Here is a 19,860-nt window from a genome sequence, read left to right as displayed (position 1 = left end):
ACTTAGGCCCATTAGACTTGCGAAGAAATTGAATCTTTACAGCACTGGGGCCATATAATTACTGTTAATTTAACGCTCAGATTCTCCATCATTAACTCTCACTCTTGAATACAGAACGAGTTACAGGGAAACAGAGACAGTATGTGCGTGGAAACCGCTGCCTGTGTTGACAGCATACCCAGCCCTTTGACTGAATTAACAGCGACCTCTTCCTCTTGTAAGAACAGGACCCGCATCGTTTATGCGTTATTAAGTCCTGTAATTGGGCAGCCAGTAGTTTGCATATTAGTCTATTAGGGTAATATGTTTTGCCTCTCTTAACACACGGCTTGCCAGAGCCCCTGGCGACACATTTGGTAATTCTCAGAATTACACCCTAATCATAAGCCAGTGTTCTTTCAATCTCTATATTTCAATGTGCGTCACTTTATGTCTACGCATCTTCAGCTTAATAAGATTTATTGATTAACCTACCACTTCCTATATGTTATTGTATTGTAGCATGCTCTCTAATAAACCATTGTTTTATTGGATTTGTAACTATGCCTTTAAATTTGCTAAATGTTTTCACGTATTTCCATTGGTGCCCGTGATGTTGCATCCCAACCCTGTTTGAAGGTGAAACTTGCATATTTTTTGTCCTTCGAGGTTCCTTTAACCTCTTAATAGCTGCTAGGTTTTACAGCCGGTGTCCCACTTTGAGCCAATAAAATCACATCTCCTAAATACCAGTAGTTTGCCAAAGTAGGTCCAGGGACCCCCCCAGGGGTCTAAAAGGGTTTCAGAGGGGCTCAACAGAATGAGGATTAATTTCATTTCAATATCATTGCATTCATTTAAAGATAGAAGCGGCAGATAGCACAAAACTAGTGCTTTGATCAATTTTCATGAACTAACAGAGAGGACAAAATGGTATAATCAGAGTTTCTAAGTCAACACCTCTACGGTTCAGTGTTGCAGTGATGGAAGACGCACTCAGATGCTTTGATTAAGAAAAAAGGAGCTAATAATAAGACAATGTAAAACAAATCTGCAATACAAGTAAAAGTCCTGCGTTCAAAGCACAAAAGTGTTATCATTAACATTAGTATTGTTAGCAACAAAAAGTATTCATTATTCAGAATGAGTTGTTTATATTGATGGGTTATTATTACAGATGCATTAACAAGCAGCATTTTAATGTTGCTGGTCCTGGTGGGTTGTTTGATCAAAACAATTCATTGTAACTTATCAGTTGCTCATATATTATATTATATTAACAGCATGAAGTGGAGTTAAAATGTTTGGCTCTGAAATGTAGTGTAGAGTTGAACAAAAAAAAAAAGATAACACTCAAGTAAAGAATCTCAGTATCTCAGCTACAACTTACTTTCCACCACTGCTGTGTTGTATTGGGACATATTCATGAACTGGTTGTCATGGGAAATTTGGGAAACACTTGTTAGTCATGACTGATTTTGTGCATTGAAAGGTAGAGATAACTTTTTCCTCATCAAACTATTGAAATTCAAAGCCTGTTCGTAGGAGGTTTTGGGAAACCAAGCCTCGCGTGCCACTGTAGGTGCATCCATCTCAAAGTTTACCCAACAAGCAGGTGGAAGGGGGCACCGTGGGCGCAGAGCAGGCTGAAGGATCCAATTCTTGCAGCCTCCTCTCTTTGGCCCCGAGCTGCCCTCTCCGCTCGCCCCCCATTATTTGTCCCGACGGCCGAGCGCGCGGCCCCAATGAATCCTTTGGAACGGAACGAAAAGAAGGAGCGAATTGCAGCTGTGACGTGGGCGTTGTTGTTCCATTCACCGCGTTCGCCATGGCAACGGGGCAGAGGCCCTGGAAGCACGCGGCCCCTCTCTCGAGACGGCGTCCTGAGGGCAGAGAGGCAGCTGGAAGTTTCTCCTCACGATCACTGCTCACTGTTTCATGGCGCAAAATATCCAAACTATTCCACGTTAAACGCATGAAAACCGGATCAAACCAACGCTTAGCACTTTTGAGAATTTGGACCCTGAAAGTTATACGGTCACTACATCGATAAATGTGCCAATCCTGTGTATCTTATGCAACTTTTACGCATAGTTTTGACGCACGAAACCGATAGATGTGACCCACTGACCCAGATCAAGGTTCATAAACTACTTTCAAACATAAAGAAAAACGCTTTTTTTTCCTTTTTCTTAAAGCTGATCTTGTTGTCTTTTCTGTGTTTACACTCGGCAGCCAGATTTCTCCCTCCACTTTGTACTCTTGCATGCTGCAGGACTGCTAGTATTGTTGGGCAGAGTGATTGGGGTTTCTGTACAATCTCCCGTGACCAATGAGCGGGGTGCTGTCAGGGGTAACCACATCTGTCAACCGTTCTTGGCCAATAAAGAGCGGAGCGAGGCGGACCACAGGTGCGCGCCTCTGCGTCCCCTTGGCACAGCGCCCGGGAGATGCTGGAGAGAGACGCCTTGCTGCCCCGTGGCGCAAAAGAGTTACTGTCAAAGGCAGCCTCCTTTTAACTCCAGCTATCACTCTGGCTCCGATAGTTATGGCGACCGCAACGTCCAACCACTACAGCGTCCTCACCACCCCCAGCAGCGCGCCGCCGCCGCACTCGGAGTCCGGGAGCATGCAGCAGGCGGCAGCGTACAGGGACGCGCACACCCTGCTCCAGAACGACTATAGCACGTTACCGGGCGGTGGACATCCGCTCAGCCACGCGCACCAGTGGATAACGGCGCTGTCTCACGGTGACAGCGGGGCGCCCTGGCCATCTAGTCCCCTCGGAGAACAGGACGTGAAGCCCGTACTGCACGACAGTGACCGAGAAGAGCTGCAGAACTCCAGCAGTCTGCAGCAACAGCAGCAGCAGCAGCAACAGCGACACCCTCACCTAGCGCACCAGCAGGCGCATCACGACGCCAGAGCATGGCGAACCAGCACAGCTACCACGCACATCCCCGGTATGGCGACATCTGAGGGCCAGAGCCTGGTGTATTCCCAGTCCGGTTTCGGTCTGATGCCGGGGGGAGAGCAAGGGGGGATGCACCACCACCCCCTGCGGGATGAGGACCACCACAGCCACAGCCCGCACCTCAGTGAACACGGAGGCGGCCCTGGGGCCCACCAGCAGTCTCTCTCACACCACCAGCACGGGGGCCATCAGGACCAGTCAGACGAGGACACACCGACCTCCGACGAGTTGGAGCAGTTCGCCAAGCAGTTTAAACAGCGGCGCATCAAGCTGGGCTTCACCCAGGCGGATGTGGGACTGGCTCTTGGGACGCTGTATGGAAACGTCTTTTCTCAGACCACCATTTGCAGGTTCGAGGCTCTTCAACTCAGCTTCAAAAACATGTGTAAACTCAAGCCCTTGTTGAACAAGTGGCTGGAGGAGGCGGACTCCACCTCGGGGAGCCCCACTAGCCTGGATAAAATCGCGGCACAGGGAAGAAAAAGAAAAAAGAGGACCTCCATCGAGGTGGGCGTCAAAGGGGCTCTGGAGAGCCATTTTCTCAAATGTCCAAAACCAGGAGCAGCGGAGATCAACTCCCTAGCGGACAGCCTGCAGCTGGAGAAGGAGGTGGTGAGGGTTTGGTTTTGTAACCGGCGGCAGAAAGAGAAGAGGATGACACCCGCGGGGGGACAGATACCAGGAGGAGAGGACATGTACGGGGACACCCCTCCTCACCACGGTGGACAAACTCCTGTGCAGTGACCTCAGTCCGTTATCCTGAGCAAAACACGGACCCCTCACGGAGGTATAATTCCTTCCTTGTTTGTTTGATTCTCTGTGCTGGACCGCTCGGAACTGGACCTCAGCCAGTTTAAATGTTGGACCCACGGACACACACAGTGGGGATATACAGTGGCACTCAAGCACTAAAAATACGCATAGCAGAGAGCCGTATGGAGAGCATTCATGCCGCGGAACTGCCGAGCATATTGGGATACGGCTGGTGTGTGCTAACCAAAAAACACGTCCGACATTGATACGAAATGCTTTTCTAAACCTTCTACCAAGGCGCCAGTGTGTCATTATGTCATGTGTCATTAAAGAAAGGCAAAAGTGTGATGTGGACACGAGGTGTCCGCAGGGGGAACATCTAAAAACAAGCTTCGGGCATGATGTTAAGTCGCAGTCAGTGTGGGTAAATAAACGCCATCTTTCCATCATAACAAAAGCAACAGGGGTTCTTCGAAGCTTGTGGCAAGAGAGGGCTGAAATGGCCTGCTGTACACCTGCTGTACAATGTTAAAAATAAAAGCCAATACCAGTCTATTATTATTATTATTATTATTTTTATTATTATTATTATTGTTATTATGTGCTATTTGATCAATTTAAATTTAATCTGATATATTGACTGTCTAGTGTCAAATGCACTCAGTATTTATATATAAATATACAATAAATTGAAAATTTCTCTTGCTTGCTAAAACTTCTTACATTACAGTCCTTCCCAAATAATAACAATAATGCTAATAATTATGCTAATAATGATAACGATAATAATAATGATGATAATAATAATAATAATAATAATAATAATAATGATGATGATAATGATAATAATGTTTCCATAGAGACTGGGTATTGGTTGACTTTAATGCTTTTCTTTCTGTGCAGACATTTCTGGGCGCCTGTTTACAGTGTTTTGCTGTTTATTATGTTATTTCTGTACTTTTCCAAAATGCTGTGACGAGAAAGACCGAGACTGTCCGGCTGGAACACTCAAAGCAATCCAGCCCATTTTGCCTTCCTTTCCTAAGAAGAAAAAAAAACCCACAAAAACAAAACAAAAACAAAAAAAACAACAAAAAAAACAAAACAAAAAAACTGAATATATCTTGGTACCAGCTCTGGCCGCAGTGGCTATACTACTAATGTATGACTCATTCATTCACTGAGAAGACTATTTGTGGGATGTATCTCCATTCGTTTTTGTATGGCTTCGTTTGTTTGTTTGTTTGTATGTTTGTTTGTTTGTTTGTTTGTTCCGTTCTCTCTGTCAGTCTGTGCCAAAGCACAAACACAGACACGTGTTCTTGTGCCACTTTAATCCTGTGACTAATAACCTGATCTGATGGTGAGGTTTGTGAGGGAAAATTCACCAGTAGTTGGAGATTTATTCTCTGACTGAAATTTTAAGAAAAATATATTAATTCAGAAACACAAATCCAACTGAAGGGTGTAGGTGGATGAGGAGAAAATATAATATTTGAGCAGATCCATAATATAAATTTTAGAGGATTTCCATGAGGCGTTTTGCATTTGAAAAACTTTCTGAATAGGCCCAGTGAACAATGTCAAACCAAACGCTCCACTTCCTTTTTTAATCCTTCGCCAATCAATCAAAATTAAACATAGCAATATTTTTACGTAATTTTTACGCATTTTCCGTATTGAAGAATATATTACATAATAATTTGATTTAAATAAGGCCTGAGATTCCTCTAATGCAAAAAGACTATTGTAAGTCTGACTACATCACTTTAATCCTTCAGCTGAATTTGAGTTTCTGAGGTGGAAAGAAAAAAAAAAAACAACAAAACCAAAACAAAATAGCATTGACCTGAAATCTGTGATCAAACGAAGAGGGAAAAAAGAAATCAACGATTGCACAATTTCTATATGCTTTTTGTCATTAAATCGTATTTGTTTTCTACAACACTGCAGTCTTTGCACGTTTATTGAGCTTCAGGAAAAGTCGCAACTCTGGCAACAAGCTTGTTCTTTTTTCTTTTTTTTTTTCACTCCTCCTTGTGCGCGAGCTTGCATTGTAATTATGAATTTTATCAATCCGTCTCGGTTGCTTCAAATTGTCCTTCAGCTGTTTCGCTTAAGTGTTTACTACCGCTGATGTGCACTGATATTGTTGTGTGGGCAGATAATCCGTGAAGATGCTCAGACAGCCAGTCAATGGATGGCCTAAAATTGAAATACATAGCATTAATTAATATTTTCATCGGGCTAAATATGAAAACTAATTGACAGTAATGACGAGACGTAATTTAGAATATCAAAACAATTAAAGCCTTTGTGTTTGTGAACATGCCTGTGAGTGAACGCTGGCTGAAATACAAGCAGAGAAATAGGCCTAACTACAGGTGTAGGACAGAGGGTGGTGCAATATAAATCAGATTTATATATAATCTGGCCTATTGCCTTTATTATACATAATAAAAATAATTCTAAACATGTCCTATGAATCATTTTAATATCTTAGGAAATATTTGAATAATTGTAGAAATGCTAAATATTTGTGCATGCACATAAAACACCGAAAAATTGGTGTTAAAATAATCACAAGTTTTCTATTTAGAAAGCTGAGAAGCCTGTGAGCGCAGTGTAAATCCAAACACTCAACTTCACTCTTGTTTCAGACGTTGCTGAGGATTGTGCTGCGGAACGATTTCCGGTCTCATTTCACCTGTCAGATTCAGGGTTTCTTCTTCCTCAGCACATCTCTGTCCTTCTGGTTGTCTCCACCTCATGTCTAATGTTGCTTATCATCTGCTTGAGCTCATCAGTGGCCAAGTCAGGAACAGTGCGCTGACGCCACCTAGTGGATGTTAGGAGGTTCAAAGTGGGCTCTGGATGGATGGAGGGTAATTGCTTGATGAACAGTGAGTGTTGATGCAGTCATAGATTTTTTTTTTTTTTTGATGAGACACTGCTTTTTTTCTTAATTATACTTTATAACTGGACCATAGCTACACTGAGTCATCTGCATTTTTTTCCTAGGGTTTCAGAGAGTTTCTCAACTTAATAACTGACACATTTTTAGACTGATTCTAGTATTTGGAGACCCAGTATTTGTCCCTCAAGATCCTGAGTTTCTCCACCGGCATAGAGAGTTAAAGCACTTTTTTTGTTACACATCTGAAATTTCCAACTAATGCCCTTGAAAGTTTCCTGCGAAGAAAGATGTAATCTGGCACCAATCAAAGGGAAAATGGAGACCAAGTTCAAAGATTCAGAATTGCATTTGGAGTTTAGTTAGTTGTGTTGAATTTAGAGAGGAATTTTCTTCACTCCATGTGAATAAAATTTTGCAGCAAATATAATTGAAAAGCAAAGCCATCTCTGAAAAATTCAAATAAATAAAAAGATTCAAAGACTAAAAATTTGGCCAGGGCCCTTCTTATAATTTAATTTATTTATTCTTATCTGCGGCACCTTTATCTCAAGTCAGGACAATCATCTCAAGTCCATTTCATTTATATTTCAAATCACATATCACAAATTTATTTAATGAAAATTTATGAATAAATGAAATTCCAATCAGAATGCATGAATGAAAATTTTCCATCTTGATGTTTTTAATTCATTTTCAGTCAGTCGCTACACAACTGGAGAGAAATCTGGCAATGAAAGGCTTCAGCCTCTTTGTCTGTTTACAACCGTGTCATTTCATAGTTTCATCTCACCTATTAATATCCAGGCTTTTATGTTGAAATCTGAGCCAGTGGGTGCAGTTTTGGGGCAAAAAGAGAGTGATTTGAGAAAGAAAAAAAAGAAAGAAGCGTGCATATTTGTGTGTGTGTGTGTGTGTGTGTGTGTGTGTGTGTGTGTGTGTGTGTGTGTGTGTGTGTGTGTGTGTGTGTGTGTGTTAAGCCAGGTCTAAACCCAGCTCTCTGGAGGGCCGTGTTGCTTGGATTCTGTCCTATCAGCAGGCGACCATCTGCCCTCCTCCTGGCCCTCACGCTCCTACAGGCATCCTCTGCATTATTCATATTTTTACACACACACACACACACACACACACACACACACACACACAGGCACATTCACTCATCTCTGCACACAACATCCCACCTCACACATCGTGCATACAGCTACGTGTTCGACACTCAGCCACACACACACACACACACACACACACACACACACACACACACACACGCGCACTCACACATCTGCTGCCTCCGACACTGTACGCCATCTCTGACTCACCAGAGATGGTTTATTCTCTGGTGTCATTGTCAGTCCTGAATTGTCTCCTCTGTCTTGTGTGGATGAGATCTCACAGGGATCCTGCACAATGGTGACAGAAAAGCAAACCAGCCAAAGTCATCAAATATCAGTCATCTGTCCGCGACTGCTTGTCTCTTTCCCTTTTCATGCCCCCTTTTTCTCGCCCAAACCCACGCTCACGTCTCTACAGTGGTGCTCCCACGACTTGCCTTTTCTCTTCCTCTGCCCTCCTTTTTCTCTCCGTTTCTCCAAAGCTCCAGCACGAGCACAAAGAAAAGGGCAGAGAGCTAATCCTTCAGCATTGTTGGGTGGGCTTAGTATTGTCGTATGGTAGCAAGCACAGAGGGATAGGGATTATGAGACAGATATATGCCAGAGTATACCCACCTCCAAGTGCTGATACAGAGCAGTTTCTGCATTTTCTTCCTCAGGTAGATATGATTTTAACTCTCACTGATGCACACAATAACTGAAACAAAACAAGAGGAAAATACCACAGCTATATTTAATGAAATATTATGATTAATCCATTGTCATACAGCTTTTTATCTCTATGTATGATACATTCATAAGAATCTTTTTTTATTTTTTATGTTACAGAGCGTTTTCTTTTAAGTCATCTTCGCATATTCATTTGCTTTTTTTTTTTTTTTCTCCAGCTTTCTTATTTACAGTTTGATGAGATTCCACCAAGTGTTTGAGCACACACAACACCAAGAGACAATGCTATATGGCTTCTACGGTCTACAAGCAGAAATCTCAACAGGAAAGTGACACACACACGACCCCTGACCTTTAACTGCTGAGGAACACTGAGACAGATGAAGTTGCCCACGGACACTGATCTGGAAGGAGTTTTTCAATTTTCCCAGTAATGGGTGAGTTTTACAAGAGGGAGTGAAGACACTCATCATCAGCTGAACAGCAGGATGACTGACCTCACCCTGCTCTTGGTCAGTTCAGTATTTCACTTCAGTATTTCATCTTTTTTATTTATTTATTTATTTATTTTTATGGTTTCGACATTACTTTTTGCAGCAAATGAGGGACTAACACCAAACTTCCTTAATATTGTGATATGAATAACATAATAACAGTTACCAAATGACATCTCAAAACATGGACAAACATGCAATCACGGCAATGACTGGCAATGTGAAAATATGCGTTTTCTTCAGTGTTACATGTCAACAGAAGTCAGAGGATCTACATTATTGCACTAATACACAGATCAATAAATTAGTCTGATAGGAATTCTCAGCCAGAGAACAAAACACATGTAAACATAAGAAGAAAAGTGCAAAATAATAAAAAGAAAATCGTTTTTTTTTTTAAATTCAAGCACATCCACCATCATTATCAGTAATATAGCAACATAAAATAAATAGACAAATAAAATAAATATGACACATAAAAACATAAGTCATATGCTGGCACTGGTATAAAGTAAACAGCTTTAGGAGTCTGTTTTCATAAGGCTAAATCTGACTATTGATGAGAGAAGGCAAGTACATGCAGGCAAGGGGGTTTTAAGACACAAATCGAAACTTTTAAGTTAATTTTTTTTTTCAGTTTCAGACTATATTATTGTACTTAAAATCAACTGCAGCACACACCCACACATGAAGGCGTTACTGCTCCTTGATTTGAAGCCCAGCTTAGAGATGCTTTTGATAGAGAACCCAGAATGTAAAAGCCTTATACAGGAAATGATGATTTTTGCTGTCATTACCTCATCATTAATTCTAACTCGTCAATATCAACATCAATGTCCCACCTAAACATCAGATTCATAATGGTGGCTTAATGACATTACATCTGTATACCTGTTTGCTAAGTACTAGATTCCATTTATGGCATCATTACTTCTTATTTCAAAATGTACTGCTACATATTAATGCTACATGTTTTTGATCCAATACAAAAATTTTCCTTGTCAAGTCGAGCCTCATCCAGTTTTGAAGTTGGCTGTCGATATTTGAGTTTTAAAAAAATCCAAAAAGGATAAACTGGTCGATATTCATGTTTAAAAAAAACTAATTACAAACATTTTTGAGGACGATCCCTTCATAAAAGAACTGTGACCAACATATGTACTGAGTGAGACATTTAGTGGTTGAAAAAAACTTTGTAAAAACAATGTGGACACACTATTCCCAAATTATCACCAAGATATTTTTGGCATTTCTCTACTGCAGTTTCTCGATAATTACATACGGCAATTCAACTGCATTAAAGCCTGGTCACAGCAGCAGTTAAAAAGGAAAGAATTTTCCAATGAATTTGAGGTCAACTTTAATTAACTCTGACCCACAAATTTGCACTGTTGACCAATAACGAGCCAGTGGTGACCTCTGAGGTGACAGAGCACTGGAGAGTCCAAAATGGAGGAAGCTCTCGTAGCTTATTAGCTGTGTTGAACAATTGATTGTTCTACTCTAACTGACTGTCATGAGACAGGAGTCAATGGTACACATATGAATTTCTGAGAGCTCCTGTGATGAACTGGTGCTAGCCCAGCTGGCTAGCAAGTTAGCAGTTAGCTCACCAGCTACAGCTGTTCACCAACTATCCCTGCAAATATAGACATTACATCACCAAACTTCTAGAGCCGAATCTTTCACAAAGATGTGGTGTGAACAGGCCTTTAAGCTAGTATTAGTCGATATATTGGCCTGGCGAATAAATCGGCCTGTCTCTGTTTAAAAACCTCTGTGATGGCCCTGTAAGGATTCCCTTTCATTCCTAACAGGAACAATGTTTTAAGTTGGACCATGAATAAGAAGCAGCATCATCACTATAACCACCACACTATCACTATTGTCTTTTTCTCAGACAAACACATTTTCTACGACCTAAATGAAACAACATTGAAATCATGACAGTGAGTGTGCATGTTAGGGATGAAAAGCTCAGCTGTGAATCCTCATCAGTGCGTGATCATTCACACACAGAGGGCGACTCATCCATGCGCAGCATGGACACAAGCACAAAGCACATACTGTATACCCCTTGCTTGCAGCCATATAAGTAGCAGCCATATGTGCATTTGCTGAATGACAAACACACATAAGACGTGCACCTCGCCATCACACACCCCAAATACCACCCACCCTAGCATAAAATTAAAGATGAACAGAGTGGACCTGTGTCTGCTCTCTTATTGCTTTACATAATGTTTTCTGGGCAATCCATCATTTTTGAAACATGAGGCATCTGTCACAAAAACTTAACTGCTGAAAGGAAAAAAAAAAAACCAAGATCCATCAGCTACATCTTTGCCATCTTTGTGTGGCTGATTTGACCAGAGCCACCGCAAAAAAAAAAAAAAAAGCATCACAAAATCAAACTTAAATAAGCCAGCAAACAAATGTAGATAACACTATCCATGAGAAGTGTAAAGGGACATTTTCATTGGCACGTGCCAGCCATGCACTTTCATTCAGACTCTATATCTATTTAATCTATTTCTACATGATTGTTTGACTCGCTCTCAATGCTTGAATGCATGTAAAATGTCTATCTGATCTAAAGCTAATGTCCTCAATGACAATCCTAACAACTCAGGAGCCTGACAGGGTATATGGTCATACTATGCATCTGATGTGTGACAAAATCTTTTTTTTTTTTGGCAAAATAAGTGTCTTAATAAGACAAAAGATAGTTCCAAAGTGCTTATGGCAGATTGCAGTTCACCATCCATGATCTTCCATGAAGTATTACTGCACTATTTAAATATGGGCAGCAGGCATTACTCCCAGCTGTGGAGAAAGACACACACAGGCGGTCATAGGGCTCCTCATACTGATCCTAGACCAGCAGATTGGGTATTCATGGCGACTATTACAAGACAGGTTGGTCATTATGTCCAACACATACGGGATTTTATATAAGAAACACCTACATTTTTTACACCATATGACAGAGGGGATGATATTATATTTGCAGGCTATCTATACTATTTATACTCTTATAGAATCAAATATTCTATCTATTAAATCTGAGAATCAAATCAGATCCATTTATATATTTACACTGAACTGTGTTCATTCACATAAATCCTGTACAGTTTCCCTACGTATCAATGTCATATCAATACAAGGCGTTTAGGGGTTCCGTTGAAAACACACAAGGCTGGGTGGTGCAAGACGCTACGAGGGACAGCAGGGGAGGGGGGGTCACAAGCACTTAGTTGCCAAGGTTACAACAACGGGATGACAGGTAGAAGGTTGTGACTGCGGATGATGTCGACCACGTGGAGGAGTTTCTCAGCAGCGGCGTCATTTACTCCTGGTTTTCATGCTTCTAGTTCCTACTTTTCATTCTTTTTTTCTGCATCTTTTCTCTTTTCCTCCACTTTTCCTTTATATGCTGCCTCTTTTTTCTTCTGTCCATCTCTGACTTTTTTCCTTTTTGACCTATGCCTCACTGCCTTTCCTTCTGTTGCAATCATTCCTCCACTACAGTGTACCATCCTCAACTTCTCCACCAGCACAGGCGACAACAAAAATACTCCCCAGTTATTTTCTGTTCAAAGAGGTAGGGGACATGTGTGCAGGTGGGGATGCAGCACCCTCCTGTGGTGTGCGCATTTGTAGTGTGTCCTGTAAGTGTATGCTTTGTCAACACTTGAGCTGGTCTATTTCAGAGCACTCTGTGTCCATGTCAGAGTCATATAGCGAGTGGCCTGTAGGGTCGCTGTCGGGCGACGGCGGGTCCTGTGGCGTGTGGGTGCTTGGGGTGTGTGTGTGTGTATCGTCCTGGAAAGTGTCCGTACGGGAGTAGAGACCCAAATCGGGGAGTTTGGACTCGCTGCCCTCTGTGATATCGTTGTAGCAGAAGTCTTCCAAGTCCACGAACCACTCAGGCCAGAAACGCCGGCGGATACGCTCACAGTACATGGCCAGGTTGATCAGCTCACCTGGAGGGAACAGACAGCTGAGTGGGTAAGGTGCTGTGAAAACAGCATGCAGTCTGACTCATGAATAAAACACAGCGGGCATTAGAGCTAAAACGATTTGTCAATCAATCGATTTGTCATTCTGCAGAACAATAAATGGCAACAACTGATTTTTTTATGGTTCAAGTAATTTAATTTTTCAAGTGAAAATCTCAAACATTTTCTTGTTCCACCTTCTGAATTGTGGAGATGTGCTTCTTTTCTTTGTCATATTCAATACTAAACACAATATTTTGTTTTGTTTTTTCACTTTTTGTTTGACATTTTATAGATCATATATTTAGACCAAAACAATTAATCGATTATCCAAGACAATGAGCTACAGATGAATCAATAATGGAAGTAACCATTAGTTGGAGCCCTAACTGGGGCTCTGAAGAAGATTGACAAGACAGAAAGAAAACAAGAAAAAATTCTGTGTCCTTTAAATTTTACCTCTATCAAAATAAAACATCCCGAGAGAGGAACATCACTTTTTAGTTGCTTTTACGTTTGCTACTAGTGATGAGACCGGCGCCTTAGTCAATGATCAGATTTTTCTATGTTTCAATGTTTCAGGTTCGATTCACTTCTATTCACTTCCCTCCTTCCTACTCAACATGTAAATTTCCCTGATCTGTCCTTGTTTAGATATGACATGGTGCTGTGGTTGTCATGGAGACTGTCTTTCCGCTGGATGACCTGGGATTAAGTCCTATGTCGCCTGTCATCTTGAGCGAGATAACCTAATCTGCTCCTTAGGTACCGGTCTACGGCAAAAACTGTGCTCTGATATCTCTGTAGGAAGGCGAGAAAAGTCACAATCAGAATCAATATCAAATATGATGCTATAATTATTACAGAGTCTTCAGGATAGTGAGTACAGAAGTTCCATAGAATTAATTAAAAACTGATTACAGATTGAGATAGAGAGGTATGGTTAAAAAAAACAAAAAAAAAAACATGCTTAGCTTGCGGGGGACTCATCCTTTTTCTGTGAATTTTGTTTCAAGCGCATTACACTTGAAACAGTGAATCATATCTGCACATCAGTTCTGTGCTTGTGTTAGGCTGTCAAGATAATAATAAAGGAGAGATGTGTTTGACTCTTTAAAAGAGACAGATGTCAAACACACATAGTGCAGTGCGTATAAAACGTTATGGCAGTGAACATGTCTTGGGTTCAGCAATGTAAAAGTTATAGTGTTATGTGATGTTTTAATGATGCTGCCCTTACAGTGCATACAGTCAAAATAGCTTAATGAAGAGCATGGTTTACTCTGTTTAAAAAGAGGATAAAATATTTAATATTATATACACAGATGTTTCCACCAGCATATGATAGATCTCTGCAAATACAGCTGAAACTGTCTGCATGTCGCCCATTTTGACGGGCTTACCTTTAATTAGCTGCTCTGGACGTGTTCCTGGTAGCGTCCACATAGCAGGGGCCAGGTGACTGAACACTGCAGCGTCTACTGTTGAAAGCTTAGAGCCCATGAGGTACTTCTTATCACCTAAGACAGCACACAGAAAAAATATGTCACATTAAAAACACACAATCATTGCATAAGTATGCTTTCCCTCTGTCTGTATTTTCAGAGACATTTGGATTTTGTTACATAATCTTAACTTCTGACATTAAAAATAATTTTTATACGGGAAGTGTATGGCCGCATGAGAAGGAAAAATAATGAGAGATCCACTTCTGGCCACAAAGTAAAAGGCTTCAGAGATGAGTTGATGCCTTTAGGCTTTGCAACATGTAACCTTAGGAAGCACTATTTATCATGGCTCAACAACATTTCCCACTGCATCCTCTTAGATATGTCTCTCTAAATATGTCGCTCTGCCACAAACTGCCAGAGGTTGTGTTCTTCTTTTAGACTGCAATGTTAAGTTTCACCACAGGAGGTCCGTATTGAGCTATCCTGCTATCCACAAGTACAAACATGACAGTTCTTAAGACACACACAGCCTTTTGCAAATAAAAATGTTTATCTGTTTGCAGGTTAAACAATGTGAACACACAGGTGACAAAGTCCATAAATGTCTTTGGCTACACAGTGGACTCATAAACACAAAAGAAAAAACAACTGTGCTGCACTGACTTTTATATGGCCAAATGTAATATATGTATGTAATAGATTCTAACCTTCCAAATCATGAGCATCAGTATTTATGAATTTAAAAAATAACATCTAGATTTGTCACCTAGCAGAGTGGCCAGGGTGCGCATGTCCTTCTCCATCAGGGCGTAAACCTCCTCCTTAGAAAACCGCCCGATCCCGTGCCCGTACATCTCCCTCTTGACAATCCCACCGGTCAGGTGACTCAGGATCCACTTGAGCAGATCACTCAGTGGCCCGCTCATCGACAGCATCTTCTGGGTCTCCTCCAGGTTGTCCACCCACTGACAGTAAGCTATGGTCCTGGGACACAAATACATAGACATATACTACCAGTACTACAGCTGTTACTGCAGCAAAGACTGTTAAGAAGAACCTTTGGCTTGACATTTCTCAGCCATGTAAAAGTAAACAAAAAACACACTCTGAATCTATATAAACAACAATACTGAAGGACAAAAAAAACCACTGGTCCCTTACCAGTAGAAATGTTCCTCCACCATTTTGGTGATGGCACGGGACATGGCCTTCTCCTGTGGCGTCAGGGTCTTGTTGAGGCTCACACCCAGTCTCTCCTCCAGGAAGTCGATGATGAATTCGGTGCCACACACCTGCTCCTGGTTGTACTCAATCCACGGCATCTTTCCCTGCGGTGAAAGCTTCCCATCAAAGTAGTTCTGCAGGAGAAAATGGATTCAGGGAAGGCAGGGGGAGGAAAACCATGATAAAGGAGAAACAGAATAGAGAAAGTGGTTGGTGATAAGTATTAGGTGAATTAAATTGTAATTGGATCAAGAGAAAACATTTAATGGAAATTTTAATTATCCCTTGCAGGAAACTGAGTGATTGCAGACAGCAGCAACTTAGAGTTTGACAATAATTAATCACAGCAAAAGTAATTAACGCAAAAGAACAAACTATGGATTTTTCCACAAAAAATGGACACTCACTCTCAATTCTAAACATACACTTTTAAAGAGACAACATAGTAATGTTTTATATTCTGTCACAGACATATAAGCACCGTTTTACCTGGTAGGGCAGGTCAACCATGCGGAGGTAGGTCTCCATCTTAAGGCAGAAAGGGGACAGGGACGGGGCGCCAGTTTTGGGCCTGGAAAACTGGTGGAGTATGATGGCATCTTTAGAGTCCAGCTCTTCCTCCTTTCTGTGTGGAGCAAAGAATGACAAGGCAGCACATCAAGTAGGAAGAAAGGCTTATAAAAGCAAACTCTCTCTCTCTCTCTCTGTCTCTCTCTCTGTCTCTTTCTCTCTCTCTCTCTCTCTCTCTCTCTCTCTGTGTTTTTTTTTTAGTTTATTTATTTATTTGATAGGGACAGTGCAATTTAACATAAAACAGGGTACTAATGTGTTGCACAAAGAGTTTATAGCTATTGCTAATTCTCGACTCTAGTTGGACTTTTACATGTTTAATGGAATTAAAAGTCAAAAGCAAAAAAAAGTGTGTGTGTGTGTGTGTGTTTATATACTTGCATTACTACTGCTGTGGAGACATATTTCTGTTCACAGTCACATTATGGGCACTTGCCTCCCATTTGGGGACAACAAGCCAGTTCCCACAATGTTAACCATTCAATTAAAGGCTTAAACTGTTGGGGTTCAGGTCAGGTATCTTAAGGTAAAGCTGGATTACCAACAATGCAAAGCAGCTCACTGACCCAGGGGCCACAACATTCTCAGGTTCATTGTTCATTATTTCGGTTAATATTGTATTCAAGTGGTCTGTATATTCCTAAATAAAGTTGTATCTAATCAAATTAACATTAATTAAGTAGTATTCTATTATAGGTGTACCAGTTGCACTGAACTTAATGGGAATTTGAAGAGAGCAAAGGACGTACACATCGCAATAAGGCTGATTTTCCTCTGGGCTAACTAACAGTTTAATGCAGCCATGAGGCTTGGGTAAGTCTCTAGGGCATTAATGGAAGTCACACAATATCCTTCTAAGTGACAAAAACAAGTCAGTGTGTGTGGGCTCTGTGTGAGAGCCAGTTTCAGTTTTAACCTCCTAGGACCTGGCGTCCACATATGTGGACCTCACATTTTGGGTTCTCTAGACCACAATACTAACTTTTTCTCAACAAGGGCCTGGTGACCACATATGAGGATATTATACTGCCACTCAGTAATCGAAATTTAAAACTAAAGTCCTCATATGTGGACATCATTTTTCTCAGGTCCCAATCAGCCTAAATAGCAAAGAGAAATTAAAAATGCATGCCATGCAAGAGTTCGGGTCTTAGGAGGTTAAACCATTGCAGCATTGTGAGGACATTTTGTCACTCATTTTAAAATTAATGGTTAGAATAAGATTTGGGATTGGCTAAATGGACTGCCCTTTTGTAGTCTTATCAACCACTCAAAGCACTTTTCACTCTATCACACACGCACACATACACATTGGGGGCAATTTGGGGTTCAGCATCTTGCCCAAGGACACTTCGACATGCAGAGGAAGCTAGGGATCAACCAACTGACATTTCAAGTAGTGGACTCTACCACCAGAGCCACAGCACTGTAATGATTAAATGAGGGTCCTCACAAGTATAGAAGTATAGTGTGCCTGTGTGTGTGGGGGGGTAAAATAGGCTATCATATGATAAATCAAGTGATTGTGATTGAGGGAATAAATCAAATGATCTGCAACCAAGGTCTTTTAACTGGCCCTGAGTGACTGTCAGCCCTGGGCCATTTGCACTGGCTGAGGGACAACTGCAGTGTGAAAATAATAAGGCATACCCTTCAGAAAGATTATGGTGCATTCACGTGGATAGTGTTGGAGATGCACACTTAGTTAGCACGGGCCTACGAATGACAACAAATTCACGTGGGCACAATGCAGAATTACAGGGAGCTGTCCAATGTGAAAGGTGCTGAACCGTAAAAAAACACAAGCCGCAGCCTGAGAGCAGAGGAGCTGTCTGTTCCACTTTGGTGCTCAAATGCCCGCTGACTCAAAGGCAGTTTTTAATAGGGTAACGTGAATAATGCATTGCTGTTTGATACAAAAGCTAGTATATGTATATATGAATATATCTGCAATATTTCACTGCACAACAAATGGCCTGTATTTCCGCCATGTATAAAAATCGATCAACAACAGCTATAAGGAAACCAGTCTGCTGCGTGTAAGGCCGACACACCAGAATGTCACTCGTTGTCAGCAGAAGTAAAAATCACATAAATATCAGTTTTAATTTTCCTAACGACTCCAAAACTGCACCGCCTCCGTATGACTTTTGTTGTGATATCAAGTGTCCTTCTAAGCTGTGTTGTCGTACAGCTGTAGGCCTGGACTGCAGTTAACCCGAGACAGACTCGCTCTATCAAACCCCCAGTCCTGACAATGAATATTCAATAAAAATGAATGCAAATATAATTATATCTGTCACATAACCTTTTTCTTTACAACTACCATACATGGCTTTGGTGTTTTAATGTTTACATTAGAGGTTGTAAAAGGCTTTTTCCTGCAGTGATGTAGACTGAAACCTAACACCGAAACATGTGTATGAAAGCTGAGGGGTCACAATAAAGCAAACAAAAGGTGAACCTACACCATGTCGCCTCGTCCTTGAAATACAGACAAATGAAAGTGACCTGCTGTCACAATCTGTAATGTCAGTTCATGTGAGAGGGTAGCTGTGTGTAATAGGCCCTTGGGCTGGCAGGCTAACCACTCAAACAAACAGCATGGGAAATGAGCCATTATCATGGTTTTATAATCGTTATCATTTTTGAAAGACCGACGCCAAAATAAAAGCCCATGCAGTAGATCAAGCTCACATCATTAATTCATAAAAATAAGCCAATAAAGATGGAAATCTCCTGATGTGTGTGTTTGGCTGGGGGGTGGAGGGTTCCGTTACATCATAACCCACCCACTCACGATTCCTTATTTTCCACCGACTCCGCTCTCACCCCGCCCAACCTGCCGAGATTAAGTAATATCAAACCCCAGTGAAAATACAGCAGAGCTGGGAGATCTGGAGTGACAATATGAACACAATACGATCCACAGAGTATGCTCTAGCCCAAGAGGCCTGACAGTGGGAAGTGATGAGCTCTGCAGCCTCTACAGTGACTCCTCTGACAGCCTCTGTGTTATTGGTACCTGATGGCCAGCAGTTCGTGCAGCAAATAAGCAGCGGCAGCGAGCAGAGCCCCTCCAGTCAAATACAGCGTTTTCCGCCACCACGAGTCCGAGCCCAAAGCTGACATTATCCCGCCGTAGTCCTGCAGTGGGTAGGCGATAATGTACCCATAAAACGAGAGCTGCTCATCGGAGCCCAGCAGGCCGGAGGAGAAGCTCTGGTTCTGGCCAAGATCAACCACACACGACCGCGTCCAGGCGAACCCGACGTGCCAGTACATGCTCTCTGTCTCCGGCCACTTTCCGCCTCACTCTAGCAGCTCGGGGCTTCATTAGCGGGGGCTTCATGGGTGCCGAGGGCCGCGGGTACTGGGCGACTGGGTGAGCAGAAGCCGACTGGACACAAACATCCCGCCCGGGACTTGTCCCCGCAGCGGGGTCGACATCCTCCGCAGCCCGCTCGGAGCTCGCTGGTTGTGGCCTCCCTCCTGTCACTGTGAAGGCAGTGAAAAGACAAAACACAGCTTCCGGTTACATCTTACAAAATAAAATTGGTTTTAAGGATGGCGTTTTGCAACGTTCTTGGACATATGCCAAATAAAAACATACAGATAAATCTGCAAGCGAAAACACCTGTTTCTTGCTTCCTACATGTCCTATTCAGAATTTGTATTAGATATTACGGCAAGGCAGATTTACCCAAGGGTGTATTGGT

The 19,860-nt window shown here is 41.8% G+C and overlaps 2 protein-coding genes across 2 annotated transcripts; one reads left to right on the top strand and one right to left on the bottom strand.

Annotated features, from left to right (window-relative positions):
• The first annotated feature begins 984 nt into the window (after window positions 1–984).
• On the top strand, window positions 985–5,651 carry pou3f2a (POU class 3 homeobox 2a). Its single transcript, XM_056404645.1, has one exon. The coding sequence runs from the start codon at window positions 2,312–2,314 to the stop codon at window positions 3,695–3,697; it is 1,386 nt and encodes a 461-aa protein (XP_056260620.1). The 5' UTR covers window positions 985–2,311; the 3' UTR covers window positions 3,698–5,651.
• A 2,795-nt stretch (window positions 5,652–8,446) lies between these two features.
• On the bottom strand, window positions 8,447–19,669 carry faxca (failed axon connections homolog, metaxin like GST domain containing a). Its single transcript, XM_056363370.1, has 6 exons — window positions 19,167–19,669; window positions 16,061–16,196; window positions 15,509–15,705; window positions 15,114–15,331; window positions 14,300–14,416; window positions 8,447–12,881 (listed from the first exon to the last, which is right to left on the bottom strand). Exons 1-6 carry the CDS (start codon window positions 19,424–19,426, stop codon window positions 12,583–12,585), a joined length of 1,227 nt encoding a protein of 408 aa, XP_056219345.1. The 5' UTR covers window positions 19,427–19,669; the 3' UTR covers window positions 8,447–12,582.
• Window positions 19,670–19,860: the final 191 nt, after the last annotated feature.

Source organism: Seriola aureovittata, chromosome 19, assembly GCF_021018895.1.
Source record: "Seriola aureovittata isolate HTS-2021-v1 ecotype China chromosome 19, ASM2101889v1, whole genome shotgun sequence".
Classification (NCBI taxonomy): Eukaryota; Metazoa; Chordata; class Actinopteri; order Carangiformes; family Carangidae; genus Seriola; species Seriola aureovittata.
The sequence above is the reverse complement of the archived record's forward strand: the minus strand, read 5'-3'. Positions and strand labels throughout refer to the sequence as shown.